The 16,489-nt window shown below is 43.4% G+C and overlaps 1 protein-coding gene across 6 annotated transcripts in view; it reads left to right on the plus strand.

The window, feature by feature from the left end:
- cntrl (centriolin) overlaps positions 1-16,489 on the plus strand; it is a 105,567-nt gene that overhangs the window by 48,802 nt on the left and 40,276 nt on the right. For 3 of the 6 annotated variants that reach the window (XR_011675100.1, XM_071402350.1, XM_071402346.1), the window contains exons 12-17: positions 8,738-8,891; positions 11,574-12,234; positions 14,919-15,108; positions 15,348-15,503; positions 15,755-15,934; positions 16,306-16,425. Coding sequence is in view for 5 of the 6 variants with exons in the window: in XM_071402350.1 (XP_071258451.1) it covers positions 8,738-8,891; positions 11,574-12,234; positions 14,919-15,108; positions 15,348-15,503; positions 15,755-15,934; positions 16,306-16,425 (1,461 nt within the window). In the remaining variant the exon portion in view is untranslated. The remainder of the gene's footprint in view (positions 1-8,737; positions 8,892-11,573; positions 12,235-14,918; positions 15,109-15,347; positions 15,504-15,754; positions 15,935-16,305; positions 16,426-16,489) is intronic. The other 3 variants (XM_071402348.1, XM_071402349.1, XM_071402347.1) reach the window with 3 other exon arrangements.

Genomic DNA, 16,489 nt, shown 5'->3' on the forward strand with positions numbered 1-16,489 from the left:
TCCAAATCTACCTACAGTCGTGGCCAAAATTTTGAGAATGACACAAATATTAATTTTCACAAAGTTTGCTGCATCAGTGTCTTTAGATATTTTTGTCAGATGTTACTATGGAATACTGAAGTATAATTACACGCGTTTCATAAGTGTCAGGCTTTTATTGACAATTACATGAAGTTGATGCAAAGAGTCAATATTTGCAGTGTTGACCCTTCTTTTTCAAGACCTCTGCAATCCGCCCTGGCATGCTGTCAATTAACTTCTGGGCCACATCCTGACTGATGGCAGCCCATTCTTGCATAATCAATGCTTGGAGTTTGTCAGAATTTGTGGGTTTTTGTTTGTCCACCCGCCTCTTGAGGATTGACCACAAGTTCTCAATGGGAGTAAGGTTTGGGGAGTTTCCTGGCCATGGACCCAAAATATCGATGTTTTGTTCCCCGAGCCAAATGATGATGCAGAAATGTTATGCTCTTAGTGTAACCTTTATTTAACTAGGCAAGTCAGTTAAGAACAAATACTTATTTACAAGGACAGCCTACTCCTTCCTCCCGTTGTACAGCGTCATATTTTCCATTCTAACGGAAACCCTGAGGGTTTCGTTTTTTGTTTTTCTCTGACTATAAACACCATAATATTAATCAAATTAATCCCATATACTGTGTTATTACAAAAAAGGTTTTAAATTCTCTGTTAATGCCATTAAATAAAAATGTTTGTCTCTGTGCTTCATAATTTTCTTTCAATTCGCAAGAGGCTGAATGTATCTCAACAGAGAAAGCATCCGAGTGAGCGAAACAGCGGCCCTATCTCTGTATGTAAAGCCCATTTATCTGATGCTGTATGGTCAAAAATAATATGATATTGTTGAAAGCATCCAAGTGAGCAAAATATATTTTTGACCAGACAGCCTCAGATTGTTGGGCTTCACATACAGAGAGAGGGGAGCTGATACGCTCGCTCGGATGCTTTCAAAAATATCATTATTTTTGACCAGCATTGAAGCGCTGAAGGGAAGCCAGCGAGCATTTGGCCTACCTTGATAATAAAACAATTATAATAATAGCCAATCAGCTTGGAGCTAAACTGAGTGAGCTCAACTTTGAATGGTCCTGGAGCACCAAAAAAAAGTGTCAAGGGAAGCCAGTTTGGATTTGGCTTCACACCAATCACATCACCCCAAAAGCCAATCTTCATATACAGAAAAAACTTGAATGGTTTCATCTCTTTGTGTTGTCTTCCGGTGGCCAGCTAGCTAGCTAAAATTGTCACTTTCCTAAATTAGCCATGGATGGAGATCGGGATTGTGGTTTTACTTAATTCTCCGTACTGGCCAATGATTATAACAGCGATTCTGATCCAACCATAAATTCACACGTTGTGCTCCTGGCCTACAAGTTCAACATGTAGCTAGATGTATTAGGTTAATGTTAAATAGCTGGCCTGGCATTTTAGCCAGGTAGGCTAGGACAAAAAAACTAAAAGCGTGTACTGTATCATGACAGTCATAGACCGTTTAGTCAACATGAAAGAAGAGGATGGAATTGGCATTTCACTACAAGTAGGGTGATTCAACATGTTTTTTTTCTAGACTGAACCGAAATACACTGCTCAAAAAAATAAAGGGAACACTTAAACAACACAATGTAACTCCAAGTCAATCACACTTCTATGAAATCAAACTGTCCACTTAGGAAGCAACACTGATTGACAATAAATTTCACATGCTGTTGTGCAAATGGAATAGACAAAAGGTGGAAATTATAGGCAATTAGCAAGACACCCCCAAAAAAGGAGTGATTCTGCAGGTGGTGACCACAGACAACTTCTCAGTTCCTATGCTTCCTGGCTGATGTTTTGGTCACTTTTGAATGCTGGCGGTGCTCTCACTCTAGTGGTAGCATGAGACGGAGTCTACAACCCACACAAGTGGCTCAGGTAGTGCAGTTCATCCAGGATGGCACATCAATGCGAGCTGTGGCAAAAAGGTTTGCTGTGTCTGTCAGCGTAGTGTCCAGAGCATGGAGGCGCTACCAGGAGACAGGCCAGTACATCAGGAGACGTGGAGGAGGCCGTAGGAGGGCAACAACCCAGCAGCAGGACCGCTACCTCCGCCTTTGTGCAAGGAGGTGCACTGCCAGAGCCCTGCAAAATGACCTCCAGCAGGCCACAAATGTGCATATGTCAGCATATGGTCTCACAAGGGGTCTGAGGATCTCATCTCGGTACCTAATGGCAGTCAGGCTACCTCTGGCGAGCACATGGAGGGCTGTGCGGCCCCCCAAATAAATGCCACCCCACACCATGACTGACCCACCGCCAAACCGGTCATGCTGGAGGATGTTGCAGGCAGCAGAACATTCACCACGGCGTCTCCAGACTCTGTCACGTTTGTCACATGTGCTCATGTGCTCAGTGTGAACCTGCTTTCATCTGTGAAGAGCACAGGGCGCCAGTGGCGAATTTGCCAATCTTGGTGTTCTCTGGCAAATGCCAAACGTCCTGCACGGTGCTGGGCTGTAAGCACAACCCCCACCTGTGGACGTCGGGCCCTCATACCACCCTCATGGAGTCTGTTTCTGACTGTTTGAGCAGACACATGCACATTTGTGGCCTGCTGGAGGTCATTTTGCAGGGCTCTGGCAGTGCACCTCCTTGCACAAAGGCGGAGGTAGCGGTCCTGCTGCTGGGTTGTTGCCCTCCTACGGCCTCCTCCACGTCTCCTGATGTACTGGCCTGTCTCCTGGTAGCGCCTCCATGCTCTGGACACTACGCTGACAGACACAGCAAACCTTTTTGCCACAGCTCGCATTGATGTGCCATCCTGGATGAACTGCACTACCTGAGCCACTTGTGTGGGTTGTAGACTCCGTCTCATGCTACCACTAGAGTGAGAGCACCGCCAGCATTCAAAAGTGACCAAAACATCAGCCAGGAAGCATAGGAACTGAGAAGTTGTCTGTGGTCACCACCTGCAGAATCACTCCTTTTTTGGGGGTGTCTTGCTAATTGCCTATAATTTCCACCTTTTGTCTATTCCATTTACACAACAGCATGTGAAATTTATTGTCAATCAGTGTTGCTTCCTAAGTGGACAGTTTGATTTCACAGAAGTGTGATTGACTTGGAGTTACATTGTGTTGTTTAAGTGTTCCCTTTATTTTTTTGAGCAGTGTATAAACGCAACATGCAACAATTTTAATGAGTTTATTCATTTCGGTCATTTGAAATAAATTAATTAGGCCCTAATCTATGGATTTCACGACTCAGCAGGGGCGCAGCCATGGGTGGGAGGGCATAGGTCCAACCACATGGTAGCCAGGCCCACCCACTGGGGAGCCAGGCCCAGGCAATCAGAATAAGTTTTCCCCCACAAAAGGGCTTTATTACAGACATAAATACTTCTGTTTCATCACACGTGGTTACACGTGGTCTGCGGTTGTGAGGCTGGTTGGATGTACTGCCAAATTCTCTAAAACGACATTGGCGGCATCTTATGGTAGAGAAATTAACATTAAATTCTCTGGTAACAGAGACATTCATGCAGTTGACATTCCTGCAGTCAGCATGCCAATTGCAAGTTTCCTCAACTTGAGACGTCTGTGGCGTTGTGTGACAAAACTGCGCAATTTAGAGTGGCCTTTTATTGTCTCCAGCACAAGGTGTACCTGTGTCATGATCATGCTGTTTAATCAGCTTCTTGATATGCCACACCTGTCAGGTGGATGGATTATCTTGGCGAAGGAGAAATGCTCACTAACAGTGATGTAAGTAAATAAAGAACTAAACATTTCTGAGAAATAAGCTTTTTGTGTGTATGGAACATTTCTGGGATCTTTTATTTCAATCAATCAAATGTATTTATTAAGCCCTTTTTACATCAGCCGATGTCACAAAGTGCTGTACAGAAACCCAGCCTAAAACCCCAAACAGCAAGCAATGGAGATGTAGAAGCACGGTGGCTTGGAAAAACTCCCTAGAAAGGCAGAAACCTAGAGAGGAACCAGGCTCTGAGGGGTGGCCAGTCCTCTTCTGGCTGTGCCGGATTGACATAACAGTACATGTCCAAGATGTTCAAACGTTCATAGATGACCAGCAGGGTCAAATAATAATAATCACAGTGGTTGTAGAGAGTGCAATAGGTCCGCACCTCAGGAGTAAATGTCAGTTGGCTTTTCAGAGAGAGAGAGAGAGAGTCGAAAACAGCAGGTCTGGGACAAGGTAGCACGTCCGGGGAACAGGTCAGGGTTCCATAGCCGCAGGCAGAACAGTTGAAACTTGAGCAGCAGCATGACCAGGTGGACTGGGGACAGCAAAGAGTCATCAGGCCAGGTAGTCCTGAGGCATGGTCCTAGGGCTCAGGTCCTCCGAGAGGGGATGGAGAGAGAATTAGAGGGAGCATACTTAAATTCACACAGGACACCGGATAAGACAGGAGAAATACTCCAGACATAACAAACTGACCCTAGCCCCCAACACAAACTATTGCAGCATGAATACTGGAGGCTGAGACAGGAGGGGTTGGGTACGCTGTGGCACCGTCCGACGATACCCCCGGACAGGGCCAATCAGGCAGGATATAACCCCACCCAACTCCACGCCACTAGAGGGATATCTTCAAACCACCAACTTACTACGCTGAGACAATGCTGAGTATAGCCCATGAAGATATCCCCCTCGGCACAAACTTGAGGGGGGAGCCAAACCCGGACAGGAAGGTCACTTTAGTGACTCAACCCACTCAAGTGACACACCCCTCCTAGGGACGGGATGGAAGACCACCAGTAAGCCAGTGACTCAGCCCCCGTAATAGGGTTAGATGCAGAGAATCCCGGTGGAGAGAGGGGAACCGGCCAGGCAGAGACGGCAAGGGCGGTTCGTTGCTCCAGTGCCTTTCCGTTCACCTTCACACCCCTGGGCCAGACTACACTCAATCATAGGACCTACTGAAGAGATGAGTCTTCAATAAAGACTTAAAGGTTGAGACCGAGTCTGCGTCTCTCACATGGATAGGCAGATCATTCCATAAAAATTGATCTCTATAGGAGAAAGCCCTGCCTCCAGCTGATTGCTTAGAAATTCTAGGGACAATAAGGAGGCCTGCGTCTTGTGGCCTGCGTCTTGTGACCGTAGACCGTAGAACAAGCATCTCTGTTTTGTCCGAGTTTAGAAGTTAAACAATTGCCGCCATCCACTTCCTTATGTCTGAAACAGATGCTTCCAGAGATGGCAATTTTGGGGCTTCACCATGTTTCATCGAAATGTACATCTGTTTATCGTCCGCATAGCAGTGAAAGTTAACATTGTGTTTCCGAATGACCTCACCAAGAGGTAAAATATATAGTGAAAACAATAGTGGTCCTAAAACGGAACCTTGAGGAACACCGAAACTTTGTTGATTTGTCAGAGGACAAACCATCCACAGAGACAAACTGATATCTTTCCGGCAGATAAGCTCTAAACCATGCCAGAACTTGTCCGTGTAGACCAATTTGGGTGTCCAATCTCTCCAAAAGAATGTCATGATCAATGGTGTCAAAAGCAGCACTAAGGTCTAGACAGGGGTGGGCAATTCCAGTCCTCGAGGGCCTGATTGGTGTCACAGTTTTGCCCCAGCTAACACACCTGACTCCAATAATCACCTAATCAAGATCTTTAGTTTAGAATGTAATTTCATTAATCAGCTGTGTTTGCTAGGGATGGAAAAAGTGAGACATCGATCAGGCCCTCGAGGACTGGAGTTGCCCACCCCTTGGTATGATGCCGTTAAAGGGTCATTTATCACCTTCACGAGTGCAGTCTTAGTGCTATGGTGGGGTCTAAAACCAGCATGAAGAGTTTTGTATACATTCTCTTCAGTGAGTTGCTGCGCAAACAGCTTTTTCATATTTTTTTTGAGAGGAATGGAAGATTCGATGTAGGCTAATAGTTTTAGAGTCAAGGTTTGGGTTTTTCAAGAGAGGCTTTATTACTACTACTTTTAGTGAGTTTGGTACACATCCGGTGGATTAGGAGCCATTTATTATGTTCAACATAGGAGTGCCAAGCACAGGAAGCAGGTCTGTCAGTAGTTTAGTTGGAATAGGGTCCAGTATGCAGCTTGAAGGTTTAGAGGCCATCACTATTTTCATGAATGTGTCAAGAGATCTAGGATTAAAACACTTGAGTGTCTCCCTTGATCCTACGTCCTGGCAGTGTTGTGCAGACTCAGTGCAACTGAGCTTTGGAGAAATACGCAGATTTAAAGAGGAGTCCGTAATTTGCTTTCTAATGATCATGATATTTTCGTCAAAGAAGTTCATGAATTGATCACTGCTGAAGTGATTTCAGCTCATGAAACATGACCAACACTTTACATGTTGCGTTTTATATTTTTGTTCAGCGTACTTGCACACACACACACACACACACACACACACACACACACACACACACACACACACACACACACACACACACACACACCAGTACCATGTACAGCCACATACAGTTGAAGTCGGAAGTTTACATACACCTTAGCCAAATACATTTAAACTCAGTTTTTCACAATTCCTGACATTTAATCCTAGTAACAATTCCCTGTCTAACAATTTCTGATCAGTCAGGATCACCACTTTATTTTAAGAATGTGAAATGTCAGAATAATAGTAAGGGGAATGATTTATTTCAGCTTGTATTTCTTTCATCACATTCCCAGTGGGTCAGAAGTTTACATACATACACTCAATTAGTATTTGGTAGCGTTGCCTTTAAATTGTTTAACTTGGGTCAAACATTTCGGGTAGCCTTCCACAAGCTTCCCACAATAAGCTGGGTGAATTTTGTAGAGTGGCCAGAAGGAAGCCACTCCTCAGTAAAAGGCACATGACAGCCCACTTGAAGTTTGCCAAAAGGCACCTAAAGACTCTCGGACCATGAGAAACAAGATTCTCTGGTCTAATGAAACCAATATTGAACTCTTTGGCTTGAATACCAAGCGTCACGTCTGGAGTAAACCTCCCCATCCAACCTGACAGAGCTTGAGAGGATCTGAGGAGAAGAATGGAAGAAACTCCCCAAATACCGGTGTGCCTAGCTTGTAGCGTCATACTCAGGAATACTCGAGGCAGTAATCGCTGTCAAAGGTGCTTCAACACAGTACTGAGAAGAGTCTGAATACTTATGTAAATGTGATATTTCAGTTTTTGTTATTTTTATACATGTGAACATTTTTCTAAAAACCTGTTTTTGTTTTGTCATTATGGAGTATTGTGCGTAGATTGATGAGGGGGGGAAACGATTTCATCAATTTAAGAATAAGTCCGATACCTAATAAAATGTAGAAAAAGTCAAGGGGTCTGAGTACTTTCCGAAGGTACTGTATGAACTAACAGGTTATAGAGCAAACAACGCAATTATCACAATACATAGGTTGTAATATGGCTTTTTTCCTTGCTTGGCATCCCCGTTGATTTTACCCATGCACCGCTACTGGTCTCCAGTCAGGAACTCGCATCAAATATGTCAGTGAACAGCATGCAGCCAAAACAGGGCTTTAGCAATATTTCTAATACAATCACAGCAAAATAAGTTGTAAAAGCAAATGACTCCTGCTGAAAATAGAAGACTAATCTGCCTGTAGGCTACCAAATATGTTATCAACTTCCAAATAGGCCTGTTGAGCGAACAGCATTGTTTTATAAAGTAAAACGAGAGAGGCAAGGCTTTTGACACAAGGGCATCAGCCATCGCCAGTGATTGAGCTGCGCATCATTGGGTGAGTCAGTGAAACTGGAAGGCTTTTTTAGGACTAGAATATTATACAATATGCATCTCCACACACCTAGGCCTAGGCTATTGATGGATTGATGACAAGGTTGTTTTTATTGATCGCATATTCTCAGTTTGTCATTGTCAAAATAGGCTGTTATTTCAATCATTTGTTAGGTATTAAAACAAATTCTGCTAAGGTTTTCAGTCATCTAAAATGATGTGGAATTGCATGAAATGCTTTTATAAAAGGCAACCAAAAAAAGCTACAAACTGTGTGCAACTTCTGCAAGCGCCTACTGCTCTGTGCCAGTACGCAAAAGTGAGGATAATGCATGCAATGGTCACCCAGTTTACAAATTAAGCATTGAGTAACACATTATTACAAACACATGCATTCATATTTTCGTTACAAAATGTATTGATTAAATTTGGAGTTGTCATGCTGAAGTATGGCCATACCTACAGTAATAGGAGCCTAGGGGAAAATCCTAATTTCCTATTAAAATAGAATTTTCATCTTCTATTGACATCATTGACAGGCTCTGATCAGGCCCTACACCCAAACAAGGGCACTGCGTTCATCCACCTCTGGCCTGCTCGCCTCCCTACCTCTGAGGAAGTACAGTTCCCGCTCAGCCCAGTCAAAACTGTTCGCTGCTCTGGCACCCCAATGGTGGAACAAACTCCCTCACGACGCCAGGTCAGCGGAGTCAATCACCACCTTCCGGAGACACCTGAAACCCCACCTCTTTAAGGAATACCTAGGATAGGATAAAGTAATCCTTCTAACCCCCCCCCCCCTTAAAAGAGTTAGATGCACTATTGTAAAGTGGTTGTTCCACTGGATATCATAAGGTGAATGCACCAATTTGTAAGTCGCTCTGGATAAGAGCGTCTGCTAAATGACTTAAATGTAATGTAAATGTAATGTAATAGGAGTGTATATTGACCTACTGTCGCTGAACCCTGTCCATCCTCCCCTCTCCAGGCCCATGTGAAGGCTCAGGTGTCCAGTAAGAGCCAGCTGCTGGACATGATGAGCAGGAAGCACCGGGAGCTGGAAGGCCGGCTGGATGACATGCTCTCCCGTATCGCCAAGGAGACCGAGGAGATCAAGGACCTGGAGCAGCAGCTGACCGACGGTGAGAGGGACTAGAACTTGATGATTTGTCTGAGTCCTGTTCATTAGCCACAAAAAGGAAGAAAACCGACTGACACGGGGAGGGGCTTAAAAAAAAAAAAAAGTAAGTAAAAAAAAATAGGCAAGTAAGTTAAGAACAAATTCTTATTTACAGTGACAGCCTACCCCGGCCAAACCCGGGCGAAGCTGGGCCAATTGTGCTCCGCCCTATGGGACTCCCAATCACGGCCGGATGTGATACAGCCTGGAATCAAACCAGGGACTGTAGGGACGCCTCTTGCACTGAGATGCAGTGCCTTAGACCACTGCGCCACTCTACCTGAACGTGTTCAATTAGAAACGTTTTCCTTTGTAAAACATTTTCCTACAATGTGCCCTAATGAACACGACTCTGCTGTCTGTCTCCAAACAGATAATGAGAGAGAGCTGCTTCTGGTTGGGTTTAAAGTTTAGTTTATTAGGATCCCCATTAGCTATTGCACATACTCTTCCTGGGGTCCTCATAAAACGTACAAATACATGACAAAGTACAGAACAGTTAAAGACGACAACAAAAGTTATATATTGGAAAGACCTCAAGAGACAACAAAAATACTATTTACACACTGTTCATAAATACAGTTGAAGTCGGAAGTTTACATACACTTAGGTTGGAGTCATTAAAACTCGTTTTTCAACCACTCCACAAATTTCTTGTTAACCTCTCTGGGATATGTGGGACGGTAGCGTCCCACCTGGCCAACATCCAGTGAAAATGCAGAGCGCCAAATTCAAATAAATTACTATAAAAATTTAACTTTCATGAAATCGCACAATTCAGTATACCAAATTAAAGCTACACTTGTGAATCCAACCAACGTGTCAGATTTCAAAAATGCTTTACGGGAAAAGCAAACAATGCTATTATCTGAGGATAGCACCCCAGCTAACAATCACAGACCATCATATTTCAACCTTCCAGGCGCGACACAAAACGCAGAAATAAAGATATAATTCATGCCTTACCTTTGACGAGCTTCTTCTGTTGGCACTCCAATATGTCCCATAAACATCACAAATGGTCCTTTTGTTCGATTTATTCCGTCGATATATATCCAAAATGTCCATTTATTTGTCGCGTTTGATCCAGAAAAACACCGGTTCCAACTTGCACAACGTGACCACAAAATATCTCAAAAGTTTTGTCCAAACTTTTCAAACTACTTTTGTAATACAACTTTAGGTATTTTTTTAACGTAAATAATCGATAAAATTGAAGACGGGATGATCTGTGTTCAATACCGGAGGAAAACAATGTGTAGCATGCTTTCTGGTCACGCTCCTCTAACAAACAGTACACTTCACTGGAGCCTCATTCTGAACATGGCTACTTCTTCATTTCTCAAAGGAAAAACCTCAACCAATTTCTAAAGACTGTTGGCATCCAGTGGAAGCGATAGGAACTACAGGAAGGTCCCTTAGAAATCTGGATTCCCAATGAAAATTCATTGAAAAGAGAGTGACCTCAAAAAATATAAAATCCGAATGGTTTTATATAAATGCTAACCTCTTACCATTACAATAACAGGGGAGGTTAGCATTTTTTGGGGGGGATGATATTTCTCACTCATCATTATCCACGATTCATGCAGGACTATCGATAATCATAGTAGCATCCACATAAATGTAGAAGTGCTTAGAAACATATTCTATTCTTATTTACAATAAAAGTGACTCCAAAATGAAACATTATTTATCATTTCATTTCTATTGGACAAAAATAATCTGAAACACAACCAAAACGAACAGCAAATGCATCCAACAAATTTGTAGAGTCACAAGCTTGATGTAATCATTGCGTGGTAGGAATTTTGGACCAAATACAACATTTTTGACTACTTTAATTGGTCCCCTCAGTCATTTTATCGTTTCAAATCCAAAATGCAGCGGTACAGAGCCAAAACAACAACAAAAATGTTTCATTCTCACAATACTTTTGGAGCTCACTATGTCTGTTTGAAGTGTATGCAAATATATTATAAAGTGGTTAGACATTTTCAACACACAAATGTTTCTTAAAAAGACTAGAAGAGAAGTAGTCAATTTCTCCTTAACCATGAAACACTAGCATGCATGTTGTTGATGTTAGTTCTGTGTGCAGTTAAGGGCAGGGTGAGCTACTTTGTTTTGAGCCAGCTGCAGCTTTGCTAGGTCTTTCTTTGCTGCACCTGACCCTATTAAGATGGGACAAGATCAGAGCCTGAACAACTAGTACAGTTGATCTTGGTGTCAAAATCTCAGAACATCTACTAAATTGGTCCTTAGTAGGGTATGTTCATAGCAGTTGTATGTACATTTTATCATTACGCCATTGACACTATTTGTTTCTTCCCAGGAAAATGTGGCATCATGTGCGAAGCTGCAGCTTTAACATATCTGCAGATATCCCAGACAGTTCCCCTCCAAAAGTCCCACTAATTGAGTTAGACACAATAGCTTCCTTGTTTCAGAACCCCTACCCCCCATTATTATTCAGAGCTCTTCCAAACTCACATTAAACCTACCAGGCCTTGCTGTGATCCTTCTAAATACCTGGAGAGTATAATTGCTATTTAGACTCACTGACACGGTCACGAGTCTCCCCACCATTGTCCTTAATGAACCACAATGGATAACCAACCAATGGCACTGCCTCCCACCACAGGTCAGATAGCAGCCAACGAGGCTCTGAAGAGGGACCTGGAGGATATAATCTCTGGCCTGCAGGAGTACCTGAGCGGGGTGAAGGAGCAAGCCCGGTGTGCCCAGGCAGACTGCCACCACCTGCAGAGGGAGATGGAGGCCCTGCAGCGCTACCTGAATGAGAGCCAGGAGCAGCGCCGCCTGCTGGAGACAATCGCCACCGCCACTGATACAGAGAAAGCACAGCAGCAGCAGGAGCTGGACGCGCTGAGGAGGGAGAACGCTGAGCTGCGGCGGGCACAGGGTCAGATCAGCGCCTACGAAGCGGAGCTGGAGAGCCAGCTGCAGGAGCGCCACACTGAGGCGGGCCAGCTAAAGGAGGAGCTGGGGCGAATGTGCAGGCTTAGCCAGTTGGAGCACGCTGCCCTGCAGGCGGCGTTGGACAAGGAAAGGCAGTCCAAGGACAATGCCCAGGCCCGACTACAGCTGGCTGCAGAGAGGGAGGAGCTCCAGGAACAGCTCACTGCTCTACAGGAGGACAAGGCCAGTCTGGAGGAGTGTGTGGGTGCTCTGCAGAGTTCTCTAGAGCAGGCCAGGGGAACATTGCTATGCCCACAGGAGGTGCAGAGGCATCTTGAGCAGATGATCAGGACCATCACCTCAGGGCAGCCTGGCCACATCAGGTGAGGGAGTCTCCCACTGTTCACCCCCAGTGAGAGTGGGACCATATAGTTGGGTAGAAGACTTGCCACAAAGCCTAAATAAGGGAGATAGCCCTCAGTGGCGTCATGCTGTCAAATAAGTTATAATGGTAAAGATAGGGTATGGGCCCTCATTCCAACTCTATGATTGGGACAAACACATGGTTTATGCATACTTGGTATTCACATCGTATTTTTTTTAAATTAATTTACCACAATTAATTTCAATAGACATTTAGCAAAAATAGATAGGATTCTGCAACCATGGAGAGGTAAATACTCTATTTATGGAAAAATCACATTGATTAACATTTTGGTCCTATCACTTACTAATGGCACTGCCTACTCCAGATAACAATTTTTTTTAATCATAAAAATGTAAATCTAAAAAAGATTTCATTTTATTTGGAATGCTAAGACGGATAAAATAAAACGTGCCTATTTATATAATGAATGAGTTTGGGAGGCTAAAATTATTAAATATTAAAGCTTTAAACCTCTCACTAAAAACTTCACTCATACATAAGTTATACTTAAACCCAAAATGGTTTAAGTAGATTATTAAGAAAGGCTCATCCTTTGTTCAAAAATGGCCTTTATACAGATTTCTCATTTCCGACCAGTGGAATTTTTTTGTTTTGTTTGAAGTATCGCCCTTTCTTAAACAAGCCGTACAAAGCTGGTTACAATTTCAGTTTTATCCTCCAGAAAAGATAGAACAAATATTACAACAAATGTTATGGTTAAATTAAAATATACTGATTTTTTTTTAAAATCAAAAAACATTCTTTATGGAAAAAAATAAAAAAATGTGTATTATATTGGTTAATGATATTATGAATAGAAACGGAGGAGTTATGTCACATATGCAGTTATCGAAAATATATGGGAATATCTGCTCAATCCAAACTTTACAACCAACTGATTGCAGTACTAACACAAAAATTGTCACGTTTGCTGGAATAATTATCGGACCAAACTGCAGCGCGATATGGTTTCCACATTAATATTTTTTGAAAAGGCACAAAACAACAAAGAAAGAACAAAACAAACAACGAACCGTGACTACAGTGGACTAACTCAAAATAATATCCCATAAAACACAGGTGGAAAAAATGCTACTTAAATATGATCCCCAAATAGAGACAACGACACCAACATAGAAAAACGAAACTAGAACCCCACATAGAAAATAATAACTAGAAAACCCCCCAGTCACGCCCTGACCTACTATACCATAGAAAAACAAAGGCTCTCTATGGTCAGGGTGTGACAAAAATGGAGGAGGCAAGTGGAAAAGGGAGAAGGTAGGGAACTTGTTAAAGATACAAATTGGCTGACAGGAACTGGCATAAATAGAAAAATATACCATTTTCATCTGAGGACAAAAATGTTGACAGCTGCGTCATACAGGTTGCAAAATAAATGGGAGGAGCTTTTCGATGTACCAATTCCATGGCACATGGTTTATGAACTGGTACAAGAAACTACACTTGATTCAAGACTTTTTAATTTTTTTAAATATTATTATATACCATTCTTGCCACCAACAGAATGCTATATATACAGTGGGGCAAAAAAGTATTTAGTCAGCCACCAATTGTGCAAGTTCTCCCACTTAAAAAGATGAGAGAGGCCTGTAATTTTCATCATCATCATTTCATCATCACCACTTCAACTATGACAGACAAAATGAGAAAAAAAATCCAGAAAATCACATTGTAGGATTTTTTATGAATTTATTTGCAAATTATGGTGGAAAATAAGTATTTGGTCAATAACAAAAGTTTATCAATACTTTGTTATATACCCTTTGTTGGCAATGACAGAGGTCAAACGTTTTCTGTAAGTCTTCACAAGGTTTTCACACACTGTTGCTGGTATTTTGGCCCATTCCTCCATGCAGATCTCCTCTAGAGCAGTGATGTTTTGGGGCTGTTGCTGGGTAACACGGACTTTCAACTCCCTCCAAAGATTTTCTATGGGGTTGAGATCTGGAGACTGGCTAGGCCACTCCAGGACCAAAGTCACGAAGCGCGTTCACTAAAACCTGACGAAATGTCCAAAAGTTCCGTAACAGTCAGTAGAAAGATGTCAAACGATGTATTGAATCAATCTTTAGAATGTTGTTAACATAAATCTTGAATAACGTTCCAACCGGAGAATTACATTGACTTCAGATGAGCGATGGAACGGAGCTCCCTCTTATGTGAACGCGCATGGTGAAAGCATGGTCAGGTCATGGCAGTGGTGACTAATTATTCTCTCATTCGGCCCCCAGCACAGTAGAGTCATCAGACAAAGTTCTACAGACTGTTGACATCTAGTGGAAGCCGTAGGAAGTGCAAACCCATTCATATCCCGCTGTAATTTCAATGGGATCTTGGTTGAAAATCCACCATTTCCCCAGAATTTCAAACAGTTTTAGAAACTTCAGAGTGTTTTCTATCCAATACTAATAATACTATGCATATATTAGCAACTATGACTGAGGAGCAGGCCGTTTACTCTTGGCACCTCTGTGCACCTTTCATCCAAGCTACTCAATACTGCCCCTGCAGCCATAAGACGTTAAAAAGAAAAAGAAGAAAAAGAAAAACACATGGTTCAGAGTGGCCAAGTGTTGGACTTATCATCACCTGCAGTACTACTCTCTCTCATGTTAGCAGGGTCCGCAGTGAAGTGAGCGTGGTGGGCCGCAACTTGGAGCGGCTGCAGCGTGAGGTGCTGGGAGTGGTGTCTGCTGCCCAAACAGACCGGGACCAAGCCCAGCAGGGCCAGGCTCGACTCAGTACGGAGCTGGCCTCCCTCCGAGAGCAACACAAGGCAGCCTGCCAGGCTGCAGCACAGGCCACGGTGAGTCTCTTCTTTTTCCACCACCTCCATAGGCCACTGGTAGGATGTATGGTGAAGTTGGGTCAGTTTCGCACACTTTACCTTATTGCTTAAGTTTAGGATTGGGGAGAAGAAGCTGATCCAAGATCTTTACCAAGGGAAAACTTCACCCCCTGAGAGGAGGGAAGCATCTCTGACTGATTTGCCACTGCTGTTGTTTTACTTGTTCCCTGTTGTTCATGGCTTGTCCCACCCACCAGCAGGCAGCAAAGAAACTCAGTGAGGAGGAGATACTCCAGCTCCGGGAGGAACTGCAGGAGGCACGAGAGCTCCAGAAACTGACGGGCCAGCGGCTCCAGGAGGCTAAGGACGAGCAAGAGCTTTTGCTCGCTGAGCTGAAGGAACAAGACAAACAGGTCATTACTTCCACTGCTCAAAGGATCTACGAGTCTTCTGCCCACTAGTTTATAAGTATAACACACACAGAAAACAACATGTACCACTAGAGCTACTGTTTAGAAACCATTGTGGGAATGTATCACATCATAATTGTAAATGAGTTAAGTTGACAGGATTGCTGAATGAATGGATATAGATGGACAGATAGACGGACGGATAAATTGACTGATCTACTCACTCACTGACTGTAGGTTCTTGTCTCCCCCAGATGGAAGTGGGCGAGTGCCACACCCAGCAGCAGCTGAAGTCTCTGGACTTGGAGCTGCTGGAGCTAAGAAGCTCCTTCACAACGGCAGACAAGATGTCCGCCCAGCAGTTGAGAGCCGCCAAAGAGCAGCTCTGCTCCTTACACACCACCGTGGAGCAAATCAACCAGGAGAGGGCTGAGGTGGGTGTCTCTTCATAAACTTAAACACCTATAGGCTGTGTCCCAAATGGTACTCTGTTCCCTACATAGTGCACTACTTTTGACCAGAGCCCTATGGGACTAAATAAATCTCTCTCTCCTTTTCGTCGTCCTATACTTTTGCGGTGCTGTCTGTGTGTAGAGACTGTGTTAGACTAAAGAGAATAGCTATTTTTCAAAGAATCTGTCCTCAATTTCTCCCTTTTTTTCTCTTCTTTCCTCCATCTCAAAATTCTCCTCTCGGACCTTATTCAATACGGTTGAGAAGGAGGCCAGGAGTTAAAATGAGAGGAATTGAGGAAAGACTCATTAAGATTGAGTCAATCTATTTGTGACGTGTTGTGTTAATGCAGGATGCGGAGGAGCTGGAGGGGTCTAGGGTTCTAGCAGCTGAGATCACTCAGAACCTGACCAAAGCCGAGGCTGAGATCCAGCTGCTGCAAAAGCTACTGAAAAAGCTACTGAAGTACAGGGTATTAAAAAAAGCTAAGACTACAACTCCTACAGAAACAATGTCTACATCCCAAATGGCAGCAT

The sequence above is a fragment of the Salvelinus alpinus genome, chromosome 5 (genome assembly GCF_045679555.1).
Source record: "Salvelinus alpinus chromosome 5, SLU_Salpinus.1, whole genome shotgun sequence".
In the NCBI taxonomy this organism is placed as follows: Eukaryota; Metazoa; Chordata; class Actinopteri; order Salmoniformes; family Salmonidae; genus Salvelinus; species Salvelinus alpinus.